General features: G+C 43.3%; 1 protein-coding gene across 2 annotated transcripts in view; it reads left to right on the forward strand.

The window, feature by feature from the left end:
• The window catches only part of kdm4b (lysine (K)-specific demethylase 4B), a 433,937-nt gene that overhangs the window by 395,158 nt on the left and 11,366 nt on the right, over positions 1-27,413 (forward strand). For both annotated transcript variants that reach the window (XM_067968101.1, XM_067968102.1), the window contains 3 exons: positions 2,158-2,343; positions 19,895-20,062; positions 21,742-21,861. In XM_067968101.1, coding sequence (XP_067824202.1) covers positions 2,158-2,343; positions 19,895-20,062; positions 21,742-21,861 — 474 coding nt within the window. The remainder of the gene's footprint in view (positions 1-2,157; positions 2,344-19,894; positions 20,063-21,741; positions 21,862-27,413) is intronic.

Below are 27,413 nucleotides of genomic sequence, written 5' to 3' on the forward strand. Positions count from 1 at the left end.
TGTTGCTTTGGAATTGCCCACTATTCCTACTGTCATGGCTTATTTTGAAGTAGCGTTCTGGATTCACCTTGTCTATACCTCAATATCGTCCGTTGCCTCCATCACTCAGGTCCAGGTGACTCTTCGTTATCTTAATCCTGATCATGACTATTTTCTCTGTAAAACAACACTGCAGTTTTTTTCTCGCTATTTTTTTACTGGTCAGCTTAGCTTAGTGGCAGCATTCTCACCTCTGAGCCAGAAGGTTGTGGGTTCAAGTGAAATGCCACTAATGTTTGGTTCAGGACTTGAGCTTGTAATCTAGGCTGACTCTTCAAGTGCAGTACTGACGGAGAGCTGCACTGCTGGAGCAACTGCCTTTCGAATGAGACGTTGAGCCAAGGCTCTTCTGCCTCCTCAGGTGGACAAAAAATATCCTATGGCGCTTTTCTGAGAAGAGTAGGGAATTCTTCTGGTGTCCTGGCCAACCAACACCACCAAAACAGATTAAGTAGTCATTTGTTTCATTGCTGTTTATGGGCTATTTGCTGTGGGCAAGTTGGCTGCCACATTTACCTATGAAACACAGTGACTTGACTTCAAGAGTAATTCATTAGCTGTGTTTAAGAATGTCCTGTGTGTGTGAAAAACAATAAATGACATGTTATTTTCTTTCTTTCCCTTTTTCTATTTTCACATCTTCAAAACCTTGAAGAGTTCAAAATAGCTGTTCCTCTTAATTCATTCAGAGTGTAGTAGAAGCTATTCAAAACTTCATATTGAATGAGCTGAAAGTGGGATTTATAGCAACCCTTCTTAGTTTATATCTCGTGGCATCAAAATTTATTTTCTGAACAATAGTCCATACTGCTTTAGAGACACAGAAATAAAATCATTGAGTTTTGAGGATTAGTCTGCATTCAAACTCTTAGCCGGCCTCTTCTCTTTATATGTTGATGCACTCGCTTTGTATTTCCATTTTCCTTTTTATTCCAAAATGAAATTGTCACATTTCAATGCCAGGCTCCACACATCCTCGTTCTGTTCAGGGAATGTGTTGAATGTAGAAAGGAGCAGTTTGTTTAATTCCGGTCTGATTATATCTCCCCCGCCCCCAACTGCCACTCCTTTAATCTGTAAGTAATAGATTATTATTATTCCAGAGTCAAGTCAAAGCATGGAATGGTAGAGATTGCGTCAAAATCTATGAACAACTCGATGGTGGGTGGGCCAATTCAAATTAAAGCTTTGTTTAAATTTATTGGCTGGATGCATGCTGACCACAGCAATGCATTCTGTGCCTGAATCCATCACCTGGGTCTAATTGTGTTTATGTTGTTTCTGGAGGAGGAGAGGGCAGAAATGTGTAGATGAGATATTCTACAGGTAAATGGAGTGGAGGGCTATTGATGGAGTTTTTAGATAAAAGGTGTTTTAATCAGTTGGGATCAGCTCAGACTGGCCATATAGGAGCTCAGTTTTAAGAGGAAGCTCTACTCAATTTTGGAGCAAAGGACCTGGCAGTGTCTTGCTCTGTCACAATTCAGTTACTTAGCGCAAAATTCAATTTGGCTGATTTTATGTGATTTGATATTAAAATGATTTGAATCCACATTTAGCTTTTGATGGATGTAAAGTTTTAGACCCTGTTCTGAAAATGATTCTTGAACCGAAATATCCAGGGTTTGGCCCTCTGGATGCTGACGGGGTCACCATTACTGAAGATGGTGGAGGATCCCGCGAATTGTGTCAGCGTGGCCAGTGATGTGTACATGAATACGTGGGATTGGAATGGGTCTATTCATAGTAATTATATTGGGACTATAGGCATAGTAACTTAAGAAACAGATGGTAACAGGAAGGTTTTGTTTCCATTCCCAGTACTAATGTTGAGACTGATATACAGTCACAGTCATAGGCAGATGATCCCTTTTAGCAGGCATTATTCCCATGTACAATAATAGCATTGAAACTTACCCTCTTGAGACCCTATTTTATTGTACAGCCTGATCAGTGGGGATCTTTTTCTGTTTAAATTTACTTCATGGTTGTATTTACTCCTGTTAACACATTCTGCTTCACTTCATTTAATTCAACATAAACTGCAAAACATTTTGGTGCTTACAAACTGGTGCAAATAAAACCGTAAAATATGTTATGTCTTTTTTGCTTTATCAGAAATGTGTCTACTGCAGGAAAAGAGTGAAGAGCGTCTCGGGGGCCTGTATCCAGTGTTCATATGAGCATTGTTCAACGTCATTTCATGTGACATGCGCTCATGCTGCAGGGGTAGTAATGGAACCAGACGATTGGCCGTATGTTGTGTCCATCATCTGCTTCAAGCACAAAGCAACCAGTCAGAATGTAAGTGTAAGCATTAATTACATTGGGCCAATGATGGTAGAGGAACAGTTACTGAGCTGGTAACATGCAACTGTCTTACTCCATAGGTTAATGGTGTATTTCACCAATGGATTGATTCACTAAGTGATGGTTCACTGCCGTCAGTGCTTTTTGATTTCAGAATTGATACAGATCAGGAAGGCAAATCAGCCTATCACCTACCACAACATCCAACTGTTAGATGATTCCATGGTTTTCAGCTCTACTGCCCCACCTGGAATTGCAATTCCATGTAATGTTCATTCCTTGCGAAGAAAAGCTTCATGACTGTCCTTAATTTGCCTTTGACCAATTTGAACCAATGTCTCCTTGTCCTACACAGAGTTAAGTTTGAAGTAATCTTCTAGATCTACCTTTCTGTACTACTTACTAACTTCTATATATCTAAGGTCATCACTCAATATATACTAGTTCTTTGGTTTATAATTCTTTTAAGACAAGTTCGAATTTTGACACTCAGCATCGCTGACCTGTCCAGTTTGTTGTTGGTTATAGAGCATCATTGGTAGCTCCCTGGAAGCTGGTGGTCAGCCTGTCTCCTCAGATGGTGAAAGATGCACAGGCAGTGGGAAGTAACAGAAAGCTAGGGTTTAAAAAAAAAATTAAATGAACAGTTTATCCTTGAAATATCCATATTCTTACAGATGATCTTACTGTAATTTTTCACCTCCTTTGTCAGCTGTCCATTATCAGGTTACAGATTAACTCCTGTAGCCATTGTCCATTATTAACAGCCTCCTTTTCTTTGTGGTCAACTTATCGCTGATGCAATTATGATAGCAAATCGAAAGAAAGAGGGGAAAATCACTCTTTTGTACATATTGTTTGTAACATACCAAAGCAGATGACACTTGTATGAAATATAAAATAGGTTGTTGAACTCTACATGTACATACAAGCACAGATTTACTTGAGACTGTGCACATCTGTAATTAATCCTCTAATCATCTGTTCAGTTGTGTCAATGGACAGTGAAATTACCAGTCGCCCTTGGAATAAATGTGCAAAAACTCTATCCCTTTTTAATTAAAATCTTAAATGGAAGATTATAGTAAGTAAAGGTAGATTGCAATTTGAATTTCTATAATTATTCCCTTGAGAGTTAATTTAGAAGTGTTGGGTACTATAGTATTTAATCCACTGATCACTGCTGTCTCAGATCAGCCTAATCACGTCCAGTTCTCACTTTTGCTCATGTTTTTAAAAAAAAAATCTTGTAATTCTGAAACCACAACATGGACTGCGATAAACCTAACAAATTTGTTTACTGTTGTCCCTCAATGCACTTGCAAGCCTACCACAAATGTGGGGAGCACATTCATTTTAGTCATCCATGTATAGTGGGGTTATTTTGAAGAAGGCAGTGTGTTTCACTGAAATATAGTGCATGCATAGATTATCATATCAAGCAGACTACCCAGATGAACAGACAGAATGAAAGGTTTGGGAATTTAAAATGAGGGATGACTGCTATCACAGGATGAAAATTATATGTTTGCTGCAGCTCACGTTGTGGAATCAGAATATGAACATTACAAGTATTTTATTTCTTTCAAAAAGTGCAAAAGTGTTCAGCCTGCTGTACATGAAATATGGTACCTCAGTTTTAGAAAAGGGATCTTGTGGATATAACCTGTATGTGGAGCGAATATGATATTTGAGACCTGTACTCAACCTTTGGACTGCTGGCATCTACACAGTATTTCCTAGCCTCAGTACCTGCTGGTTTTTGAGCTAATGTTGCATTCAACTGTATTAGAGCAAATCATAGAATTTACATGCCAAACCCATGTATTTTTTGGAAGATTTTTCATAAAGCTATACAGCCATAATAAATATTGGCATGCTATACAATCGGAGATCTAAATCACTTGGACTTTTTTTGGAAAATGTAATTTAGGTAAAATTGTAACACTGTGTCAGCTGAACATTGTGATTTGAAGTAAACTAATGCACCAATACATGTTAACTTCTCGCACGCCAATTTAAAATGGGGGCAAATTATCTTTTCAGTAGTGCTGCAAGAGTTAAAACACACATTTCTCCGCATCTGTGAATTAGTACATTTCACTATTAATTCTAACACAAACTTACCCAGTTCATTGCAGAGCTAGGTACAGCGTTACAATATTCATTCCCAATCTGTTCCAGTGAAAGGCATATTTTCTTAGCCCCCTCATTTTCCTCCACCCCACCCCCCATTTTCTCACTCCTTCTGAAAGTACTGACTCCTGCTGGGATACAGTTCAACGGACAACAACCTCCCTGCAGTACCCCCCGCTCGAGTGTCCATTCTTCGTGTACAAGCCTAGACAGTAAGTGTTGGCAAGTCATTCAACAATGAAGAAACATGCACACGTGTACTTTCCAGCAGAAGTCATTAGAAAGTGAACAGGAATTCTGGCAGATTTTTGGTCTAGCTAGCCCAGAAGTTTCTGATGCCAGTTTTAGTGATCTAACTCTTGTCACAGAGATCAGCACAGACCATGAGAAGCACATCTTAACAGATATAGTTCATGTAATTGCATTACTACTCAGGCCATAAATTACCGCTAAACCTTCAGAATGCTGTATTTCAAAATGAAACCTAAGTGGGTATCCGGTGGATTGCATGCTCCACACGACTGCCTCTTGATGCAATCTGGTGGCTGGACTCCAAGGTATTCGGTGAAGCCCGCACTCTTGTAACAGGCACTAAAAATTCAAACAGAGGTTGACCTGCACCCTGTCAGACTCAGGTTAAAGACAATGCTTCTAGTCAAAGTATACCAACCAGGAGGTCTTTGTTTCCTTGTGTAGCAAAAATTACTTGGTAGATTGCTGTAATGTTTTTGTAAAGAATTATTTTAGACACAGTAGGGTGATTATCATTATCATAGAATCATAGAAATGTACGGCACAGAAGGAGGCCATATGGCCCATCATGTCTGTGCTGGCCGAAAAAGAGCTATCCAGCCTAATCCCACTTTCCAGCTCTTGGTCTGTAGCCTTGTAGGTTACAGCACTTCGAGTGCATATCCAAGTACTTTTTAAAATGAGTTGAGGGCTTCTGCCTCTACCACCCTTTCATGCAGTAAGTTCCAGACCCCCACCACCCTCTGGGTGAAAAAAATTTCTCCACAGCTCCACTCTAATCCTTCTACCAATTACTTTAAATCTGTGCCCCCTGGTTATTGACCCCTCTGCTAAGGGAACTAGGTCCTTCCTATCCACTCTATCTAGGCCCATCATAATTTTATACCATTCAATTAAATCTCCCCTCAGCCTCCTCTGTTCCAAAGAAAACAACCCCAGCATATCCAATCTTTCCTCACAGCTAAAATTCTCCAGTCCTGGCAACATCGTAAATCTCCTCTGTACCCTCAATAGTGCAGTCACATCTTTCCTGTAATGTGATCAGAACTATACGCAGTACTCAAGCTGTGGTCTAATTAGTGTTTTATACAGTTCTAACACAACCTCCCTGCTCTTATATTATATGTCTCGGCTAATAAAGGAAAGTACCCTGTATGTCTCCTTACCTACCATATCGAACCTGTCCTACTACCTTCAAGGATTTGTGGATGTGCACTCCAAGGTTCCCTCTCTTCCTCTATACCTCTCCGTATCCTCCCATTTATTGTGTATTCGCTTGCCTTGTTTGCCCTCCCCAAATGCATCACCTCATACTTCTCTGGATTGAATTCCATTTGCCACTTTTCTGCCCACCTGACCAGTCCATTGATATCTTCCTGCAGTCTACAGCTTTCCTCCTCACTATCAACCACATGGCCAATTTTTGTATCACCTGCAAACTTCTTAATCATGCCCCCTACATTTAAGTCCAAATCATTGATATATACCACAAAAAGCAAGGGACCTAGTACTGAGCCCTGTGGAACCCCACTGAAAACACCCTTCCAGTCACAAAAACACCCGTCGACCCTTTGCTTTCTGCCACTGAGCCAATTTTGGATCCAACTTGCCACTTTCTCTTGGATCCCATGGACTTTAACTTTCCTGACCAGTCTGCTATTTGGGACCTTGTCAAAAGCCTTGCTAAAATCCATGCAGACTACATAAAATGCGCTACCCTCATCAACCCTCCTTGTTAAGTTCAGTCAAGTTCGTCAGACACAACCTTCCCTTAACAAATCCATGCTGACTGTCCTTAATTAATCCATGCCTTTCTAAATGACGATTAATATTGTCCCTCAGAATTATTTCCAGTAATTTGCTCCCAACTGAGGTTAAGCTGATGGGCTTGTACTTTTTTGACCAGTCTGCCATGTGGGACCTTGTAAATAGCCTTGCTAAAATCCATGTAGACTACATCAAATGCACTACCCTCATCGAGCCTCCTCAAAAAATTCAATCAAGTTAGTCAGACATGACCTTCCCTTAACAAATCCATGCTGACTGTCTTTGATTACACCATGCCTATCTAAGTGACAGTTTATCCTGTCCCTCAGAATTGATTCCAATAATTTGCCCACCACCGAGGTTAGACTGACAGGCCTGTAATTACTCGGTCCATCCCTTTCTCCCTTTATAAAAAACGGTACAACGTTAGCAGTCCTCCAATTCTCCGGCAGCACACCTGTAGCCAGAGAGGATTGGAAAATGATGTTCAGAGCCTCCGCTATTTCCTCCCTTGCTTCTCTTAACAACCTGGGATACATTTCATGTGGCTCTGGTGATTTATCTACTTTCAAAGATGCTAAACCCCTTAATACTTGCTCCCTCACTATGTTTATCCCATCCGATAGTTCACACTCATCCTTAACTACAATGTCCGCCTCGTCCCCCTCTTTAGTGAAGACAGACGCAAAGTATTCATTAAGAACCATACCCACGTCTTCTGCCTCCACGCACAGGATACCTTTTTGGTCTCTAATAGGCCCTACTCTTTCCTTAGTTATCCTCTTGCACCTTTGAGTATTGAAATGGACTTTTAGGATTTAAAATTCTTACCTTTTCTCTGCCTTAGAACATTTTTATCACTCTCTATTTGAAACCATAGAACTTTCGTTCGTGGTGTCCTTGAATTTCCTGAAAAAGTTGCAGTTTACTATCATCCTGTAGTATTCACTTCATCATGCTCGAATGACATGGATCACACGCATTAACCCTGCCGCCATGAAAACAAATTCCAAAAATGGAATAAACCCTCACGCAAACATGAAACTGTAGAATTTTTAAAAGAGAATCAATGCTGTAATGTAATTTAACAGTTAGATGGATATTACAGTGCTTGTGTGATGTAGATGTTTCTGGAAATTATGATTGTCCAGGACATAATTGAGCTGGTGCAACAGCTCTTGGAAAGAGTGGAGGATAAACCGGAAGCTGCAGTTCATGTCCAAACCAACGATGTAGGGAAGAGTAGGATTCGGGGTCCTGCGAAGACAGTTCCAGGAATTAGGAGGCAGCTAATAATACAGTCCTCAAATGTAGTAACTTCAAGATTACTATCAGTGCCACACACTAGCCAGAACAGAAACAGACAGACTGAAGATATCGATGCATGATGGCCTATCTGTACAGCCTGTTGCTGCCCAGGTCTATTTTATGCTTAGCCCTGACCTAGCTGCATCCATGTATCAGTTATTTGATAGAGGCATAGTGTAGGAGGGAAGGGTTCAGATTCAGGACAAATCCAATCTGGCCAATTACCGCCCCATCAGTCCACTCTCAATCATCAGCAAAGTGATGGAAGGTGTCATCGACAGTGCTATCAAGCGGCACTTACTCACCAATAATCTGCTCACCAATGCTCAGTTTGGGTTCCGCCAGGACCACTCGGCTCCAGACCTCATTACAGCCTTGGTCCAAACATGGACAAAAGAGCTGAATTCCAGAGGTGAGGGGAGAGTGACTGCCCTTGACATCAAGGCAGCATTTGACCAAGTGTGGCACCAAGGAGCCCTAGTAAAATTGACGTCAATGGGAATCAGGGGGAAAACTCTCCAGTGGCTGGAGTCATACCTAGCACAAAGGAAGATGGTAGTGGTTGTTGGAGGCCAATCATCTCAGTCCCAGGACATTGCTGCAGGGGTTCCTCAGGGCAGTGTCCTCGGCCCAAGCATCTTCAGCTGCTTCATCAATGACCTTCCCTCCATCATAAGGTCAGAAATGGGGATATTCGCTGATGATTGCACAGTGTTCAGTTGCATTCGCGACCCCTCAGATAATGAGTCAGTCCGTACCCGCATGCAGCAAGACCTGGACAACATCCAGGCTTGGGCTGATAAGTGGCAAGTAACATTCGCGCCAGACAAGTGCCAGGCAATGATCATCTCCAATAAGAGAGTCTAACCACCTCCCCTTGACATTCAATGGCATTACCATCGCCGAATCCCCCACCAACAACATCTTGGGGGTCACCATTGACCAGAAACTTAACTGGACCAGCCATATAAATACTGCGGCTACAAGAGCAGGTCAGAGGCTGGGTATTCTGCGGAGAGTGACTCACCACCTGACTCCCCAAAGCCTTTCCACCATCTACAGGGCACAAGTCAGGAGTGTTATGGAATACTGTCCACTTGCCAGCTCCAACAACACTCAAGAAGCTCGACACCATCCAGGACTCTAAACATTCACTCCCTTCTCCACCGGCGCACCGTGGCTGCAGTGTGTACCATTCACAGGATGCACTGCAGCAACTCATCAAGGCTTCTTCGACAGCACCTCCCAAACCCGTGACCTCTACCACCTAGAAGGACAAGGACAACAGGCACGTGGGAACAACACCACCTGCACGTTCCCCTCCAAGTCACTCACCATCCCGATTTGGAAATATGTCGCTGTTCCTTCATCGTCGCTGGGTCAAAATCCTGGAACTCCCTTCCTAACAGCACTATGGGAGAACTTTCACCACACGTACTGCAGCGGTTCAAGAAGGCGGCTCACCACCACCTTCTCAAGGGCAATTAGGGATGGGCAATAAATGCTGGCCTTGCCAGCGACGCCCACATCCCATGAACAAATTTTTTTAAAAATTAATTCCTGGGGGTTTGGGGTTAATTCTGGGCAGGGTTGAGCTTGACAGACAAGCCAGCCTACCTACGAACACACCTGAGACCAATATTCTTGTGGGGAGGTTAACTGGAGCTTTAGAAGAGAGTTTATATTAATGTGGCATGGGGATGATGTTTTTCTACTCAAAAGAACATAAGAAATAGGAGCAGGAGTAGGCCATCCGGCCCCTTGAGTCTGCTCCGCCATTCAACAAGATCATGGCTGATCGTCTACCTGAACGCCATTTTCTTGCACTATCCCCATATCCCGTGATGCCTTTAAAATCTAGAAATCCACCGATCTCTGCTTTAAATGTACTGAATGACTGAGCCTCCACAGCCCTCTGGGGTAGAGAATTCCAAAGATTCACCACCCTCTGAGTGAAGAAATTTCTCTTCATCTCAGTCCTAAATGGCCTACCCCTTATTCTGAGACTGTGACCCCTGGTTCTAGACTCCCCAGCCAGGGGAAACATCCTCCTTGCATCTACCCTGTCGAGCCCTGTAAGAATTTTGTATGTTTCAAAGAGATAACCTCTCATTCTTCTAAACTCTAGAGAATACAGGCCTAGTCTACTCAATCTCTCCTCATACTACAGTCCCGCCATCCCAGGAACCGTCGTTGCACTCCCTCCATGGCAAGTACATCCTTTCTTAGGTAAGGAGACCAAAATTGTACACAATACTCCGGGTGCAGTCTCACCAAGGCCCTATATAATTGCAGTAGACATCTTTACTCCTGTATTCAAATCCTCTTGTAATAAAGGCCAACATACCATTTCCCTTCCTAATTGCTTCCTGCACCTGCATGTTAGCTTTCAGTGACTCATGTACAAGGACATCCAGGTCCCATTTGAACATCAACATTTCCCAATTTCTCACCATTTTAAAAATACTCTGCATTTCTGTTTTTCCTACCAAAGTGGATAACTTCACATTTTTCCACATTATGTTCCATCTGCCATGTTCTTGCCCACTCACTTAGCCTGTCTATATCCCCTTGAAGCCTCTTTGCATCCTCCTTACAACTCCCATTCCCACCCAGTTTTGTGTCATCAGCAAGCTTGGAAATATTACATTTGGTCCCCTCATCCAAATCATTGGTATAGATTGTGAATAGCTGGGACCCAAGCACCGATCCCTGTGGTACCCCACTAGTCACAGTCTGCCAACCTGATGGAGACCCGATTATTCCTACTCTCTGTTTTCTGTCTGTTAACCAATTCTCAATCCATGCCAGTATATTACCCCCAATTCTATGTGCTCTAACTTTGTTCGCCAACCTTCTGTGTGGAACCTTATTGAAAGCCTTCTGAAAATCCAAATCACCACATCCACTGGTTCCCCCTTATCTATTCTACTAGTTACATCCTCAAAGAACTCCAATAGGTTTGTCAAACATGATTTCCCTTTCATAAATCCATGTTGACTCTGCCAAATCCTATTATTATTTTCTAAGTGTCCTGTTATCGCATCCTTTATAATAAATTCTAGCATTTTCCCTACTGCTGATGTCAGACTAACAGGTCTGTAGTTCCCTGGTTTCTCTCTCCCTCCTTTCTTAAATAGTGGGGTCACATTTGCTACCCTCCAATCTGCAGGAACCATTCCAGAATCTATAGAATTTTGGAAGATGACAACCAATGCATCCACTATCTCTATAGCTACCTCTTTCAAAACCCTGGGATGTAGATCATCAGGTCCTTGGATTTATCGACTTTCAGTCCCATTAATTTCTCTAGTACTATTTTTGTTTTACTAATACTAATTTCTTACAGTTCCTCATTCTTACCAGACCCTTGGTTCTCTAGTATTTCTGGGAGGTTTTTTGTGGGTGCTATGTAAGTGCAATAGAAACAGAAAATGCTGGAAATACTCAGCAAGTCAGGCTGCATCTGTGGAGAAAGAAACAGAGTTAATGTTTATGGAGAAAGAAACATTAACTCTGTTTCTTTCTCCACAGATGCTGCCTGACTAACTGTGTATTTCCAGCATTTTCTGTTCTTATTTCGGATTCCCAGCATCCGCAGTATTTTGCTTTCTATATAAGTGCAAGTTGTTTTTGAGAGAAAAGGCAAGAGTAAAAGTAGACTTGGGAAGGAAAATAAGCATAGGTATTTAGGTAACAAGGAGGTAGAAAGCTTGAAAGAGATTAAACGGGGCACGGTAGAAAAAAAAAGAAATCGGATTGTGAAAAAGTTTTTAAATAATTGTCAAAACTAGGGAATTCAAACTAAAATATATGTATATAGATGCAGAGTATAAAGAACAAAATTGGGAATTAGAGCCAGTGATTAAAATAGAAAATCATGGAAAACTTTAGATTGAGATGAGGAATAGCAAAAGATCAGTCACATTAATAGAAGTTTGTAACAGACCACCAAATAGTGGAGCGAAAATTGAGGATGAGACTGGTAGATAAATTAGAGATTGTTCAACTTAGTGGAACAAGTAGGGGAATATTTGGGAAGCAGTAACCACAATATAATTCAATTCAGTGTAAGAATAGAAAGAGAACAAGAAAAGTTGAGGGCAAGAGTACGTGACTGGACACAGAGAACTCAATACTACAGAAAGCCTAGTGGAGTATAAAAAATGCAAGGGTGAAATTAAAAAAGAAATTCAGAAAGCAAAGAGAGGGCTTGAAAAGATATTGGCAAGTAAAATTAAGGAAAACCCAAAGACGTTTTTATAAATACATTACGAGCAAGAGGATAACTAAGGAAAGAGTAGGGCTTGTTAGAGACCAAACAGGTAACCTATGTGCAGAGGCAGAAAATGTTGGTATAGTTCTTAATGAATGCTTTGAGTCTGTCTTCACAAAAAAGAGGACGATGCAGACATTGTAGTTGAGGAATATTGGATAGGATAAACTTAGCAAGAGAGGAAGTATTAAGGGGATTAGCATCTTTGAACATAGAGAAATCACCAGAGCCGGATGAAATGTATCCCTGTATCTCTGTTAAAAGAAGCAAGGGAGGAAATAGCGGAGGCTCTGACCACCATTTTCCAATTCTCACTGGATACAGGCGTGGTGCCGGAGGATTGGAGGACTGCTAACGTTGTACCATTGTTTAAAAAGGGAGCGAGGGATGGACCGAGTAATTACAGGCCTGTCAGTCTAACCTCGGTGGTGGGCAAATTATTGGAATCAATTCTGAGGGACAGGATAAACTGTCACTTAGAAAGGCACGGAGTAATCAAAGACAGTCAGCGTGGATTTGTTAAGGGAAGGTCATGTCTGACTAACTTGATTGAATTTTTTGAGGAGGGTCGCTGAGGGTAGTGCATTTGATGTAGTCTACATGGATTTTAGCAAGGCTTTTTACAAGGTCCCACATGGCAGACTGGTCAAAAAAGTACAAGCCCATGGGATCCAAGGGAGAGTGGCAAGTTGGATCCAAAATTGGCTCAGTGGAAGGAAGCAAAAGATAATGGTCGGGTGTTTTTGTGACTGGAAGGCTGTTTCCAGTGGGGTTCCACAGGGCTCAGTACTGGGTCCCTTGCTTTTTGTGATATGTATTAATGATTTGGACTTAATCATGCTCCCTACATTTAAGAAGTTTGCAGATGATAACAAAAATTGGCCATGTGGTTGATAGTGAGGAGGAAAGTTGTAGACTGCAGGAAGATATCAATGGACTGGTCAGGTGGACAGAAAAGTGGCAAATTGAATTGAATCCGGAGAAGTATGAGGTAATGCATTTGGGGAGGGCAAACAAGGCAAGGGAGTACACAATAAACGTGAGGATACTGAGAGGTGTAGAGGAACAAAGGGACCTTGGAGTGCATGTCCATAGATCCCTGAAGGTAGCAGGACAGGTAGATAAGGTGGTTAAGAAGGCATACGGGGTACTTTCCTTTATTAGCCGAGGCATAGTATATAAGAGCAGGGAGGTTATGCTGGAACTGTATAAAGCACTGGTTAGGCCATAGCTGGAGTACTGTGTTACTGTGTACAGTTCTGGTCACCACATTACAGGAAAGATGTAATTGCACTATAGAGGTTACAGAGGAGATTTACGAGGATGTTGCCAGGACTGGAAAATTTTAGCTATGAGGAAAGATTTGGTCGGCTGGGGTTGTTCTCTTTGGAACAGAGCAGGCTGAGGGAAGATTTAATTGAGGTGTATAAAATTATGAGGGGCCTAGTTGGAGTGGATAGGAAGGACCTAGTTCCCTTAGCAGAGAGGTCAATAGCCAGGGGGCATAGATTTAAAGTAATTGGTAGAAGGATTAGAGGGGAGCTGAGGAAAAGTTTTTTCACCCAGGGTGTGGTAGGGGTCTGGAACTCACTGCCTGAAAGGGTGGTAGAGGCAGAAACCCTCAACTCATTGAAAAAGTACCTGGATGTGCACCTGAAGTGCTGTGACCTACAAGGCTACGGACCAAGTGCTGGAAAGTGGGATTAGGCTGGGTGGCTCATTTTCGGCCAGCGTGGACATAATGGGCCAAATGGCCTCCTTCTGTGCTGTAAATTTTCTATGATTCTATGAAAAGCAAATTAGAGTGTGATAAAAAGGGACATTGCCCACATTAAATGAAGGAAAAATTACCAGATAGAACTGTTGAACAACAGTGGAAAATATTTAAACAGGAGATGGAAATGAATCACATTCCAGTAAGGAAAAGGGAGTTTATTGAAGGTTGAGGTTTCATTGATGAATAGAGATTAGATGAAATTTGAAACTGAAGAAAAGCATTTATTGCTTACAGTTCAAATAATAAAAATAATCAAACAGGACAAATATAAAAGAAAGCTACAAAAAGGAGATTAGAAAACCTAGGGTATAAGAGAAAATTAGCTAACAGAGGACACTAAAAAGGCTTTTTCTAGCTGCTGTAGAAAGAGAATAGTCAATGGAAGGGTAAGGCTGTTAAGAGATGAAGAAGGCAAGCTCGTAGTGGAGAGTGAGGGGATAGCAGAAGATTGTGGAAGAGTACTTATTTAGTATCTCTGAGGTGGATATTGGGATTGTGGAACAGTTAGTAGAGATTACTATTCAAAGAGAAATGGTACTAAAAAACTTACTTAAACTTAAGGTAGACATATCATTGGGACCTCATGGTTTCCATCTGAGGACCTTGAGGGATGAAATTGTGGAGGCTCTGACTATAATTTCCAAAACTCTGTGGAAAGGAAACAAGAGAAGGGAGAGGAACTGCAACTTAAGTAGTAAGATTTTAAGTGGAGGAAAAAAGCAGAAGTACTTGACTGTGAAGATACATGTGATATGTGACAGCACAAGTAGAAAAGACCACATAAAAGGTAAACAAATCCTTGGTTTTATATCCGTAGGCATGAATACAAAAGCAAGGAGGTAATTTTGAAATTGTACAAGTTCTTAAGCTGCAGTTGGAATTTTGCGTGCAGTTTTGGCCGTCCGCTTATATGGATCTAAGACCAATGGAAAAGGTGCAAAGTTGGTTCACTAAGATGTTTATGAAGGCAGACTTGAGACAGTAGGGCTTTTTTCCACTAGAGCTGAAAAGATTAAGGGGTGACCTGCTAGAGGTCTTAAAAGATTATGAAGAGTTATGATGAGGTAAATAGTGATAGATTGTTTCCACTGGTCAGAGAGGGTACAAGTTTAAATAATCACCCAAAAAAATTATTAAAGGGAGAGTTAGAGAAAAGTTTGTTACACAGAGGATGGTTACATTGTGGAACTTTCAGCCAAAAACTATTGTTGAAACAGAGACCATCAATTCTTTTGAAAGGGAATTAAAATAGTTGCTATAAAAAGAGGAATATTAAAGGATATGGGGTGCGAGCAGGGGAGGAAAAACATCAGCACAGACTTGATGGACTGAATAGCACGTTTCTGTTGCTGGAATGTTCTGTGATTCTATGCTGTTAATCTTCTGTTTGATTGTTGGTTTATAATTGATGCTGTCCCTTTTTAATCTGGTATCAGCTTGTGTAGTGATGGAAATGTATTATTGCAGTTCTCAAAAGGCTATCTCCATGACTTATCTTGAAGATGTACACTCCCTGAAGTAAAGATTAGTGCAGAAGTCATGGTAGACTCTCATCTGTCGCCTGCCATGTTTAAAACTACTACACCTGCTCTGCAAGGAGCTGACACCCTGAGTGCTCACCATTTGTAGATTCCTTCCTGGAAAGAAGGAAATCGGTGACATGAGGGCTTTACACAGGCTGAATCTCTATGATGAGCGGTCCTCGTTTCTGATTGAGACTGACTGTTGTGCTCCTCAATCCTCAGTGAGGAATTCCATCCTAGAGAGAAATCATCTGGCACGATTCGCTTCAGGGATGTTGCAGTAACCTTGATATATTGATACATGGGGAGCACATAATTTTACCAACTGCTCAGAAAATTCACAAATCATGATAAATGTGATGTGGAGATGCCGGTGATGGACTGGGGTTGACAATTGTAAACAAGCTTTCGGAGGCTTCCTTCTTCCTCAGGTGAAGCCTCCGAAAGCTTGTGAATTTCAAATAAAATTGTTGGACTATAACATGATAAATGTAGGAGAGGGACAGAAAAGGAGTTGAGACTACAATATGCACACTTTACCTTAATAAAGGGAATTACACTGCAGGAAAAATTGCAGCATACGCAGATTTTATTGAGGGCGAGGGGAGGCAATTTTTTTTGTGTAAAGAATGAAAAAAGGTGGTCATCAAGGAGGGAATTGCAACTGTGTAGAGATTGGAAATGGATGAAGCAGGTCATGGAGGTTTGGTGGAATGGGACAGGCACAGTGCCACTCGTTAGATTTAAGTTCACCCACTAAGTTACCGCATTCTTTTTGGTGGCAACTTCCTTGAACTGCGAGTTCAAATAACATCAGCGTCCTTTCCCGGGCCATGTGAGTGGTGAAAGGATCGCCATGGCCCCTCAACCAATCCGTTTGAAGCAAGCCATGCTGTGCGACCCAGGAAGTGCAGTTCATTGACAAACAGCGCAGACTAAAAACCCGGATGTACCCGATAAGGTATTACAAAATGGAATGGAGAAAGCGAAATAAAGAGAGAAAAGACTGAGATAAAAGAGACAGAAGGAAAAAGTTTTTTTTAAAAGATGTTAATTTTTTAATTTCAAATTTTTTTTTTAAATGTCCAAAAACTATTAAAATCCGGAGTATGAAACCACATTTTAAAAGTTAATTTTTAGTGCCAGAGGGATTGTTTGGCAGTCAGTAAGACTTACCATGTTGTTAAAACTTAGTTCAGACTTTAAAAAAAAACTTAGCGGAACCGGTTTGTGGCAAGATTAGTTCGTTTCCAGCTGGGCAGGAGAGCAAGTTGGCGCTGGTCCGTTGATTCCATTGATTGCAGCCGGTGATATCCCTTTACGGTGAAGTTGTCACATCACTGGCGAACCAGGTAGAACAAGTTCCAGATTTCCGCTTTTAACTGCGCATATGCAGTCTCCGGAACTTGATCTTCAGTTTCGCCACGAATAAAGGTGAGCAATATTGGGCTCACCATTATTTTAAAAGCAATTTCTGGGCCGTTGTGTTTTCTGGAAAATATTCTAAACATCAGAAAGAATCTGACTGAGAGTGAAAAGGCACAGACAGTGAGCTGCAAGACTGCACCATGAATGGATGTATATTCTGGTGGTGTCACACACCTCTCCATCACCAACCTGTCAATGTTTGGTCACAACTTGAGTCATCCCATGAGTCATGTGACCATAAAGAATTGTTTACCAATTATCTAAATTGTAGTTTTTCTGAACGCTTACATTGACTATAAATGATCACTGAATTTGGAAGAATGTGGATGGCCCGACTAGAGAGGGGGCAAAACTTGACCTCCTCTTGGGAAATAAGGAAGGGCAGGTGACAGAAGTGTTAGTGAGGGATCACTTTGGGACCAGTGATCATAATTCCATTAGTTTTAAGATAGCTATGGAGAAGGATAGGTCTGGCCCAAAAGTTAAAATTCTAAATTGGGGAAAGGCCAATTTTGATGGTATTAGACAGGAACTTTCAGAAGTTGATTGGGAGAGTCTGTTGGCAGGCAAAGGGACGTCTGGTAAGTGGGAGGCTTTCAAAAGTGTGTTAACCAGGGTTCAGGGTAAGCACATTCCTTATAAAGTGAAGGGCAAGGCTGGTAGAAGTAGGGAACCTTGGATGACTTGGGAGATTGAGGCACTAGTCAAAAAGAAGAAGGAGGCATATGACATGCATAGGCAGCTGGGATCAAGTGGATCCCTTGAAGAGTATAGAGATTGCCGGAGTAGAGTTAAGAGAGAAATCAGGAGGGCAAAAAGGGGATATGAGATTGCTTTGGCAGATCAGGCAAAGGTGAATCCAAAGAGCTTCTACAAATACATAAAGGGCAAAAGGGTAACTAGGGAGAGAGTAGGGCCTCTTAAGGATCAACAAGGTCATCTATGTGCGGAACCACAAGAGATGGGTGAGATCCTGAATGAATATTTCACATCGGTATTTACAGTTGAGAAAGGCATGGATGTTAGGGAACTTGGGGAAATAAATAGTGATGTCTTGAGGAGTGTACATATTACAGAGAGGGAGGTGCTGGAAGTCTTAACGCGCATCAAGGTAGATAAATCTCCGGGACCTGATGAAATGTATCCCAGGACGTTATGGGAGGTTAGGGAGGAAATTGCGGGTCCCCTAGCAGAGATATTTGAATCATCCACCGCTACAGGTGAGGTGCCTGAAGATTGGAGGGTAGCAAATGTTGTGCCTTTGTTTAAGAAGGGCGGCAGGGAAAAGCCTGGGAACTACAGACCAGTGAGCCTGACATCTGTAGTGGGTAAGTTGTTAGAGGGTATTCTGAGGGACAGGATCTACAGGCATTTGGAGAGGCAGGGACTAATTAGGAACAGTCAGCAGGGTTTTGTGAGAGGAAAATCATGTCTCACGAATTTGATTGAGTTTTTTGAAGGGGTAACCAAGAAGATAGATGAGGGCTGTGCAGTAGACGTGGTCTACATGGACTTCAGCAAAGCATTTGACAAGGTACCGCATGGTAGGTTGTTACATAAGGTTAAATCTCATGGGATCCAAGGTGAGGTAGCCAATTGGATACAAAATTGGCTTGACGACAGAAGACAGAGGGTGGTTGTCGAGGGTTGTTTTTCAAACTGGATGCCTGTGTCCAGCGGTGTGCCTCAGGGATCGGTGCTGGGTCCGCTGTTATTTGTTATTTATATTAATGATTTGGATGAGAATTTAGGAGGCATGGTTAGTAAGTTTGCAGATGACACCAAGATTGGTGGCATTGTGGACAGTGAAGAAGGTTATCTAGGATTGCAACGGGATCTTGATAAATTGGGCCAGTGGGCCGATGAATGGCAGATGGAGTTTAATTTAGATAAATGTGAGGTGATGCATTTTGGTAGATCGAATCGGGCCAGGACCTACTCCGTTAATGGTACGGCGTTGGGAGAGTTATAGAACAAAGAGATCTAGGAGTACAGATTCATAGCTCCTTGAAAGTGGAGTCACAGGTGGATAGGGTGGTGAAGAAGGCATTCAGCATGCTTGGTTTCATTGGTCAGAACATTGAATGCAGGAGTTGGGATGTCTTGTTGAAGTTGTACAGGGCATTGGTGAGGCCACACTTGGAGTACTGTGTACAGTTCTGGTCACCCTATTATAGAAAGGATATTATTAAACTAGAAAGAGTGCAGAAAAGATTTACTAGGATGCTACCGGGACTTGATGGTTTGACTTACAGGGAGAGGTTAGACAGACTGGGACTTTTTTCCCTGGAGAGTAGGAGGTTAAGGGGTGATCTTATAGAAGTCTATAAAATAATGAGGGGCATAGATAAGGTCGATAGTCAAAATCTTTTCCCAAAGGTAGGGGAGTCTATAACGAGGGGGCACAGATTTAAGGTGAGAGGGGAGAGATACAAAAGGATCCAGAGGGGCAATTTTTTCACTCAAAGGGTGGTGAGTGTCTGGAACGAGCTGCCAGAGGCAGTAGTAGAGGCGGGTACAATTTTGTCTTTTAAAAAGCATTTGGACAGTTACATGGGTAAGATGGGTATCGAGGGATATGGGCCAAGTGCAGGCAATTGGGACTAGCTTAGTGGTATAAACTGGGCGACATGGACATGTTGGGCCGAAGGGCCTGTTTCCATGTTGTAACTTCTATGATTCTATGATTCTATAATGCAACATATGGGCCATGAGCGGTGTCTGGAGGTGGGTTATAAGGATATAGGAGTAGCAATGGATTATAGTGCGGATTGTCAGACTGTGGCCAGTGGCCCACATGTGGCTCTTGAACCCTGGCCATCCAGTTCTTGAAACCCAAGCAGTCGGTCCTATTTGCGCTTATTTCTTATTTGATGGTTTGTTCTATTTGAATTTTGTGGGCCTTCAGGTTTGGGAAAGGCTAATTTTAGCACTGTTGTCTCATTGGTGGATTCTAAATCAGAACACATTAATGGGATCATGGATTTAAACATTAGATGTGGTCTCTAAAGTTCCATGATTTGTACTCAATTGTCTCCTTTTCTTCTTCTCTTACCCCTCCCCCCTCCCATAAACCAGCAAAACCGAGATCTTCGGTTTGTGTCATTAGGTCAGACAGTCATCGCAAAAAACCGAAACGGACTTTACTACAAGTGCAAAGTGATTGGGTCTGCAGCACAGACCTTTTACGAAATCAATTTTGAAGATGGATCATACAGTGACAATGTATACCCAGAAAATATTGTTGTAAGTAGGCAGACACGTGCCTTTTTTACTGATTCATACCAGTTAACATATAAGTCTTGGTCACTCCTTTACCACAGTCTCTTGGCCATTACGTAGGAGAGGTCGGAGCCCCATTGGTCCTAATAAAATTACTCAGTACAGTGGGGCAGTAAAACAAAAACACAATTTATAGAAAAATATCGATCATTGCCAGATTTCATAACAAATAATAAACGGTTAGGTTCTGGTAATGTAATGTAATGGAAATTGATGTGAGTTAGCTGTGGTCCGTGTACTTTGATGACAGGCAGCTCATTGTTTTAATTATTTGTGTAGTTAATAGCATCGTTGGTATGTTGGGGCTACAGAGAGCAAAAGGCACGGGTTTATGCCTGTGATTCCTCACATGATGAATTCCCCAGGGATGTGATCAGGTTTATTTAGTATACTGTTACCAAAACATGATTGGAAAGAATACATAAGTCAAAACGGTTTCATGTTGTGCATTATGCTTCTCGTGATGCTGTCAACTCGTCACCTCAAATTTGCTGCTCCCATCTCCGGTACTTCACCCCAATGTTATAAAGCTCCAAATGTGCTCCCAGACGCAACCCATATTTGGGAGGACAAAATCTACCATTGTTTTTTCAGGGTGTTTTCCTAGTAGAAATAGCCAGCAAAACAATTTCTCAGCCCTGTCATAGTGGAAGGCAGGGCAATGACCAGGTACTTCACTGACGGGGAAGTTCCTCTTAAGCTGTTCCTAAGCACCTCCCAGCAGTTGGTATTACAGAGCAGTATTGTCTGATTTCTGGGAGGAGATTGGCTGCATACCCACCCACGCACAATACAGCACCATGACAATGTCTAGAATCTTATTGCACAGAAGGAGGCCATTCGGACCATTGTGCCTGTGCCGGCTCTTTGAAAGAACTGTGCAAATAGTTCCACTCCCTTGCCCTTTCCCCATAGCCCTGCAAATTTTTCCTTTTCAAGTATTTATCCAATTCCTTTGTAAAAGTTACCATTGAATCTGCTTCCACCACCATTTCAGGCAGTGCATTCCAGATCATAACAGTTCACTGCGTTAAAAAAAAAATCCTCCTCATCTCCCCTCTGGTTCTTTTGCCAATTATTTTAAATCTGTGTCCTCTAGTTACCGACCCTCCTGCCAGTTTCTCCTTATTTACTCTATCTAAACCCCTCATAATTTTGAACACCTATTAAATCTCTGCTCTAAGGAGAACAATCCCAGCTTCTCTAGTTGCTCCACATCTCCGTCTAAATCAGGTTCCTGGCCAGTTCCTTGCAGGACGCCTGGGGTCAACTTCCTACCTCTCAAAATGTAGTTTCTCCAGCAATTGCAGAAGATACATGCACACCATAGGATCATAGGACATACAAATGATAAGTGTTTCACACTCTGCAAATACAGGTCCAAAGCCAAACTTACCTTTTAACTCTCCCGCCTAAAGTTGTCACCTGAGTGTAAATTTGCATTGAGTGTTCAGTGATTAAATTCAGCTTTTTTTAGTCGTGTTTTTAGAAAGAGGAGGAGCTTTATTACTTGGTTCAAAGGTGGTCCAAGCAGTCGGTCACTTGTTTTGAACTGAATCTCAGGGCAGGAGCCTATTCTTGTTCAGTATGCTGTGCCATGGTTGTGCTGCCCGATGATATGTTTCTTTACGTTTCTTGTACAGAGCAGGGACTGTGTGCAGCATGGTTCACCCACAGAGGGCGAGGTCATCCAGGTGCGATGGACTGACGGTCTGGTGTACAGCGCGAAGTTTATTGGTTCCCAGATCAGATACAACTATCAGGTAACCTTTAGGTCATGCGTTCCTTCCTGGCAGGACCATGCAGACCAGTGCCACTCTCAACTATCTGAACACTGCCTTTCCCTTAACCAAATACCTACTAACTGCACATTGTCTTTTTAAAAAAAACAAGACCACTTCTGATTATCTGGGACCCACATCACCTCTCTACTTCCTCGTGGGGACATTTGGTTCCAATCTTTATTTTTAAAGTTTCAGGTTGCCAGAGGTGGGACCCAGTCACTCTTGCTGACCTGCTTTAGAACCAGCCCTGCCTCTTTCTCTGGCTTCCCATTCTTTGTGAAGATGGTTCTCCTTTTCTGGAAATTCTGCTATAAACTATTAATTTTTTAAGTTGCGTTATTATAAAAACTATGGGGAGGAGACAAAACCAGAGTGCGGGACACCACCAGAATTGAGAAGAGTAGGAGAGAAGATAAGTTGGATCCAGAGTGTAGTGGTTTTAAAGACCTGTGGATTGTAGGAGGATGGGAGGACTGTGGGAGAACAGTCACCACACGGACTGCAGCGGTTCAAGAAGGCGGCTCACCACCACCACCTCGAGGGCAATTAGGGATGGGCAATAAATGCAGGCCTTTCCAGCGACGCCTACATCCCATGAATGAATAATAAAAAAAAAAGACCGAGGGAGGGTAAGGAGTTCCCGAGCTTTATGGTCCTGAGAATGAGTTAAACTGGATAATGGTGCAGTAAGTCTTGATTTCAACTTGAATTTATCAGGAACAAGCAAGGAAAGTTCAGAGATATATGTACTGTAAAGTAGAGTAAGGCACTTAGTGGTGTAAGGGAGGCTTCTTTATCAGGAGGAGGAAGCACAGACTTGGTAATAGAATTGCCCAACATCACACGCGTGCACCCTCAAGTGACAAAATCAAGAGCAAACCAGCCTGAGTACCTGGTTAGTCAAGAATGGTACATTATGTTGGATGCCTGAAGAGGGAGAGAAACCAACAATGATGTATTAGTGGGGGTTTTTTGCTGACTCAGAGCCTTGAAAATCCTCTTTTCAGAAGAAATTTGCTGCAGTTCCATTCTCTGCCACTAGGTTTCTTCAGCGTGTTTAGAAATACTTCAAAGCATAGCACTTACTCAGTGATCTACTGCCACCTAGTGTCAGAAAATAGAATCAGCATCAACAACAACAACAACAAATTGCATTTATATAGCGCCTTTAATGTAAAACGTCCCACGGCGCTTCACAGGAGCGTTATCAAACAAAATTTGACACCGAGTCACACAAAGAGATATTAATACGGGTGACCAAAAGCTTAGTCAAAGAGGTAGGTTATAAGGAGCGCCTTAAAGGAAGAAAGGGGGAGAGATTGAGGGAGAGAATTCCAGAGGCAGCTCAAGGCACCAATGGTGGACTGATGAAAATCGGGGATATGCAAGAGGCTAGAATTGGAGGAGCGCAGAGATCTTGGAGGGTTGCAGGGCTGGAGGAGATTAGAGAGCTAGGGAGGGGTGAGGCCATGAAGGAATTTGAACACAAGGATGAGAATTTTAAAATCGAGGCATTGCCGGACTGGGAGCCAATATAAGTCAGCGAGCACAGGGGTGATGGGTGAATGGGAGTTGGTACGGGCAGCAGAGTTTGGGATGAGCTCAAGGTTACTCGGTGCTAGGTGAGAGGCCGGCCAGGAGAGCATTGGATATTCAAGTCTAGAGGTAACAAAGGCATGGATGAGGGTTTCATCAGCAGATGAGCTGAGGCAGGGGGCAGAGACGGGCGATGTTACGGAGGTGGAAGTAGGCAGTCTTAGTAATGGAGAGGATATGGGGTCGGAAGGTCAGCTCAGGGTCGAGTAAGATGCCAAGGTTGCGAACAGCCCGGTTCAGCCTCAGACAGTGACCAGGAAGAGGGATGGAATGGTGGCTAGGGAACGGAGTTTATGGCAGAGACGGAAGGCTGCAGCTTTGGTCTTCCCAATATTTAATTGGAAGAAATTTCTGTTCATCCAGTACTGAATGTCGAACAAGCACCATGACAAATCAGATGTGGAGATGCCGGTGATGGACTGGGGTGGACAAATGTAAGGAATCTTACAACACCAGGTTATAGTCCAACAATTTTATTTTAAAATCACAAGCTTTCGGACATTATCCCCTTCGTCAGGTGAATGAGTGAAAGGTTCTCAAATCGCATATCTTAGATTAGGCTGGGACACCATCACACCAATCAAAAGGTGTCGTTGGTGTTCAAACAGGCCAGTCACGGAGAACAGTACGTCCCAGAAGACTGAATATACATTGTGTCAATTACACAGACAGAGAGAAAGAGACCCAAATGGCAGAGAGAGAGAGTATTAAAAACAGATAACTTTTTTTCCCCCCTTTTGCTGGTGGGGTTACGTGTAGCGTGACATGAACCCAAGATCCCGGTTGAGGCCGTCTTCATGGGTGCGGAACTTGGCTATCAACTTCTGCTCGACGATTTTGCGTTGTCGTGTGTCTTGAAGGCCGCCTTGGAGAACGCTTACCCGAAGATCGGTGGCTGAATGTCCTTGACTGCTAAAGTGTTCCCTGACTGGGAGGGAACCCTCCTGTCTGGCGATTGTTGCGCGGTGTCCGTTCATCCGTTGTCGCAGTGTCTGCATGGTCTCGCCAATGTACCATGCTCCGGGGCATCCTTTCCTGCAACGTATGAGGTAGACAACGTTGGCCGAGTCACAGGAGTATGAACCATGTACCTGGTGGGTGGTGGGGTCCATTTTGGTGGTGGGGCAGAAATTCAGGGAGAGACTCTGCCGTCGTACCTCTCGCACACTCTGCAACCATCTCGTACACCAACTCTACAGCAAACGCCGCAACCTTGAAACCAAGATAGAGTCCATACTCTCAACCTGTACTCAGGACACAGCAGACCAGCTACAAGACACCGCCAAACAGACGAGGCAATGGAACTACACTGCCTACATGAAAACCAAGAGCAGGAAGCTTGAGAAACTCGGCATCACCACCAGCAGCAACCAAGCCTCCCCCGGTACCACGGTTACAACCACAGGGAAGTCTATCGTCAATTTGTCCGACCACACCCTTCAACCAGACGAAATCGAAGTTCTCAGCCGAGGGCTCAATTTCTGCCCCACCACCAAAATGGACCCCATCGGTCTCGCGGCAGACACAGAGGAATTCATCAGGAGAATGAGACTCCGGGAATTCTTCCACAAATCCCAAGATTTCAGCAGCGAACCCAATGAGACAATCAACGATCCGGAACAGCAGACAGAGGAATCCGCGGTACAGCAACCGAAGAAGAAAGAGTCAAACTGGACTCCTCCAGAGGGTCGCTGCCCTAAGCTTGACATGTATGCTCAAGCTGTCAGGGGATGTGTCAATGCCAGATTCATCAGCCGCACTCACAAGACAGTCCAGAATGTCAACCGAGCACAACGCAACGCCATCAACGCTCTCAAGACCAACCGCAACATCGTCATCAAACCAGCGGACAAAGGAGGAGCCATCGTCATACAGAACAGAACGGACTATTGCAAAGAAGCATACCGACAACTGGACAACCGGGAACACTACAGACAAGTTACCCGCAGATCCGACCAAAGAACACATCCACCAGCTCAACAATCTGATCAAGACCTTCGATCCAGACCTTCAAAGCATCCTACGTGCTCTCATCCCACGTACTCCCCACGTGGGAGACTTCTACTGCCTCCCAAAGATACACAAAGCCAACACACCCGGACATCCTATCGTATCAGGCAACGGAACCCTATGTGAGAACCTCTCTGGCTACGTCGAGGGCATCCTGAAATCCATCGTACAGGGAACCCCCAGCTTCTGTCGCGACACTACAGACTTCCTACAAAAACTCAGTACCCACGGACCAGTTGAACCAGGAACACTTCTCACCACGATGGACGTCTCGGCACTCTACACTAGTATCCCCCACGATGACGGCATAGCTGCAACAGCCTCAGTACTCAACACCAACAACAGCCAATCTCCAGACGCCATCCTACAACTCATCCGCTTCATCCTGGATCACAATGTCTTCACCTTCGATAACCAGTTCTTTACCCAAACACACGGAACAGCCATGGGGACCAAATTCGCACCCCAATACGCCAACATTTTCATGCACAAGTTGGAGCACGACTTCTTCACTGCACAGGACCTCCAACCAACGCTATACACCAGATACATCGACGACATTTTCTTCCTATGGACCCACGGCGAAGAATCACTGAAGCGACTCCACGATAACAGTCGGGGAACACTTTAGCAGTCAAGGACATTCAGCCACCGATCTTCGGGTAAGCGTTCTCCAAGGCGGCCTTCGAGACACACGACAACGCAAAATCGTCGAGCAGAAGTTGATAGCCAAGTTCCGCACCCATGAGGACGGCCTCAACCGGGATCTTGGGTTCATGTCACGCTACACGTAACCCCACCAGCAAAAGGGGGAAAAAAAAGTTATCTGTTTTTAATACTCTCTCTCTCTGCCATTTGGGTCTCTTTCTCTCTGTCTGTGTAATTGACACAATGTATATTCAGTGTACTGGGACGTACGGTTCTCCGTGACTGGCCTGTTTGAACACCAACGAGAGGTCAAGAAAGGTGGCGATGAGGTAATGTGGGTGACGTCAGCATACATGTGGAACCTGACATGTTTTCGGATGATGTAGCTGAGGAGCAGCATGTAGATGACAAATAGGAGGGGGCCAAGGATAGATCCTTCGGCTTTACTTTGTTAGAGTGGCAGGGCTATGGTGATAGGGGATTCAATTGTAAGGGGAACAGATAGGCGTTTCTGTGGCCGCAAACATGACTCCAGGATGGTATGTTGCCTCCCTGGTGCGAGGGTCAAGGATGTTGTGGAGCGGCTGGAGGGGAAGGGTGAACAGCCAGTTGTCGTGGTCCATTATCGGTACCAACGACATAGGTTAAAAAAAGGGATGAGGTCCTGCAAGGTGAATTTAAGGAGTTAGGAGATAAATTAAAAAGCAGGACTTTAAAGGTAGTGATCTCAGGATTACTACCAGTGCCATGTGCTAGTGAGTATAGGAACAGGAGAATAGACCGGATGAATGCGTGGCTGCAGGGATGGTGTAGGAGGGAGGGATTTAGATTCCTGGGACATTGGGACCGGTTCTGAGGAAGGTGGGACCTGTACAAGCGGGACGGGTTACACCCGAGCAGGACCGGGACCAATGTCCTCGTGGGGGTGTTTGCTAGTGCTGTTGGGGAAGGTTTAAACTAGAATGGCAGGGGGATGGGAACCTGAGCAGGGAGTCAGAAGGGAGTAAAGTTGAGAGCAGCAAGAGAGAGGAAGATCCAGGGGAAATTTACAATACAAATAGTACAAACAATTGTTCAGGAACAAGTGAAAGGGAAAAGCGTAGAGCAGCAGAAAGAAAGTGTACTTTAGACACTACAGATAAAGTGAAAACTAGAAGGTGTAAAGCGATTAACCCAGCATCAAAGCTGAAGGTCAGGCTAGGGTGTGTGGCCCAACTAAGAGTTCTATATACAAATGCACGGTGTATAAGGAATAAATTAAATGAACTACAGGTTCA

Source organism: Heptranchias perlo, chromosome 29 (genome assembly GCF_035084215.1).
Source record: "Heptranchias perlo isolate sHepPer1 chromosome 29, sHepPer1.hap1, whole genome shotgun sequence".
Lineage (NCBI taxonomy): Eukaryota > Metazoa > Chordata > Chondrichthyes > Hexanchiformes > Hexanchidae > Heptranchias > Heptranchias perlo.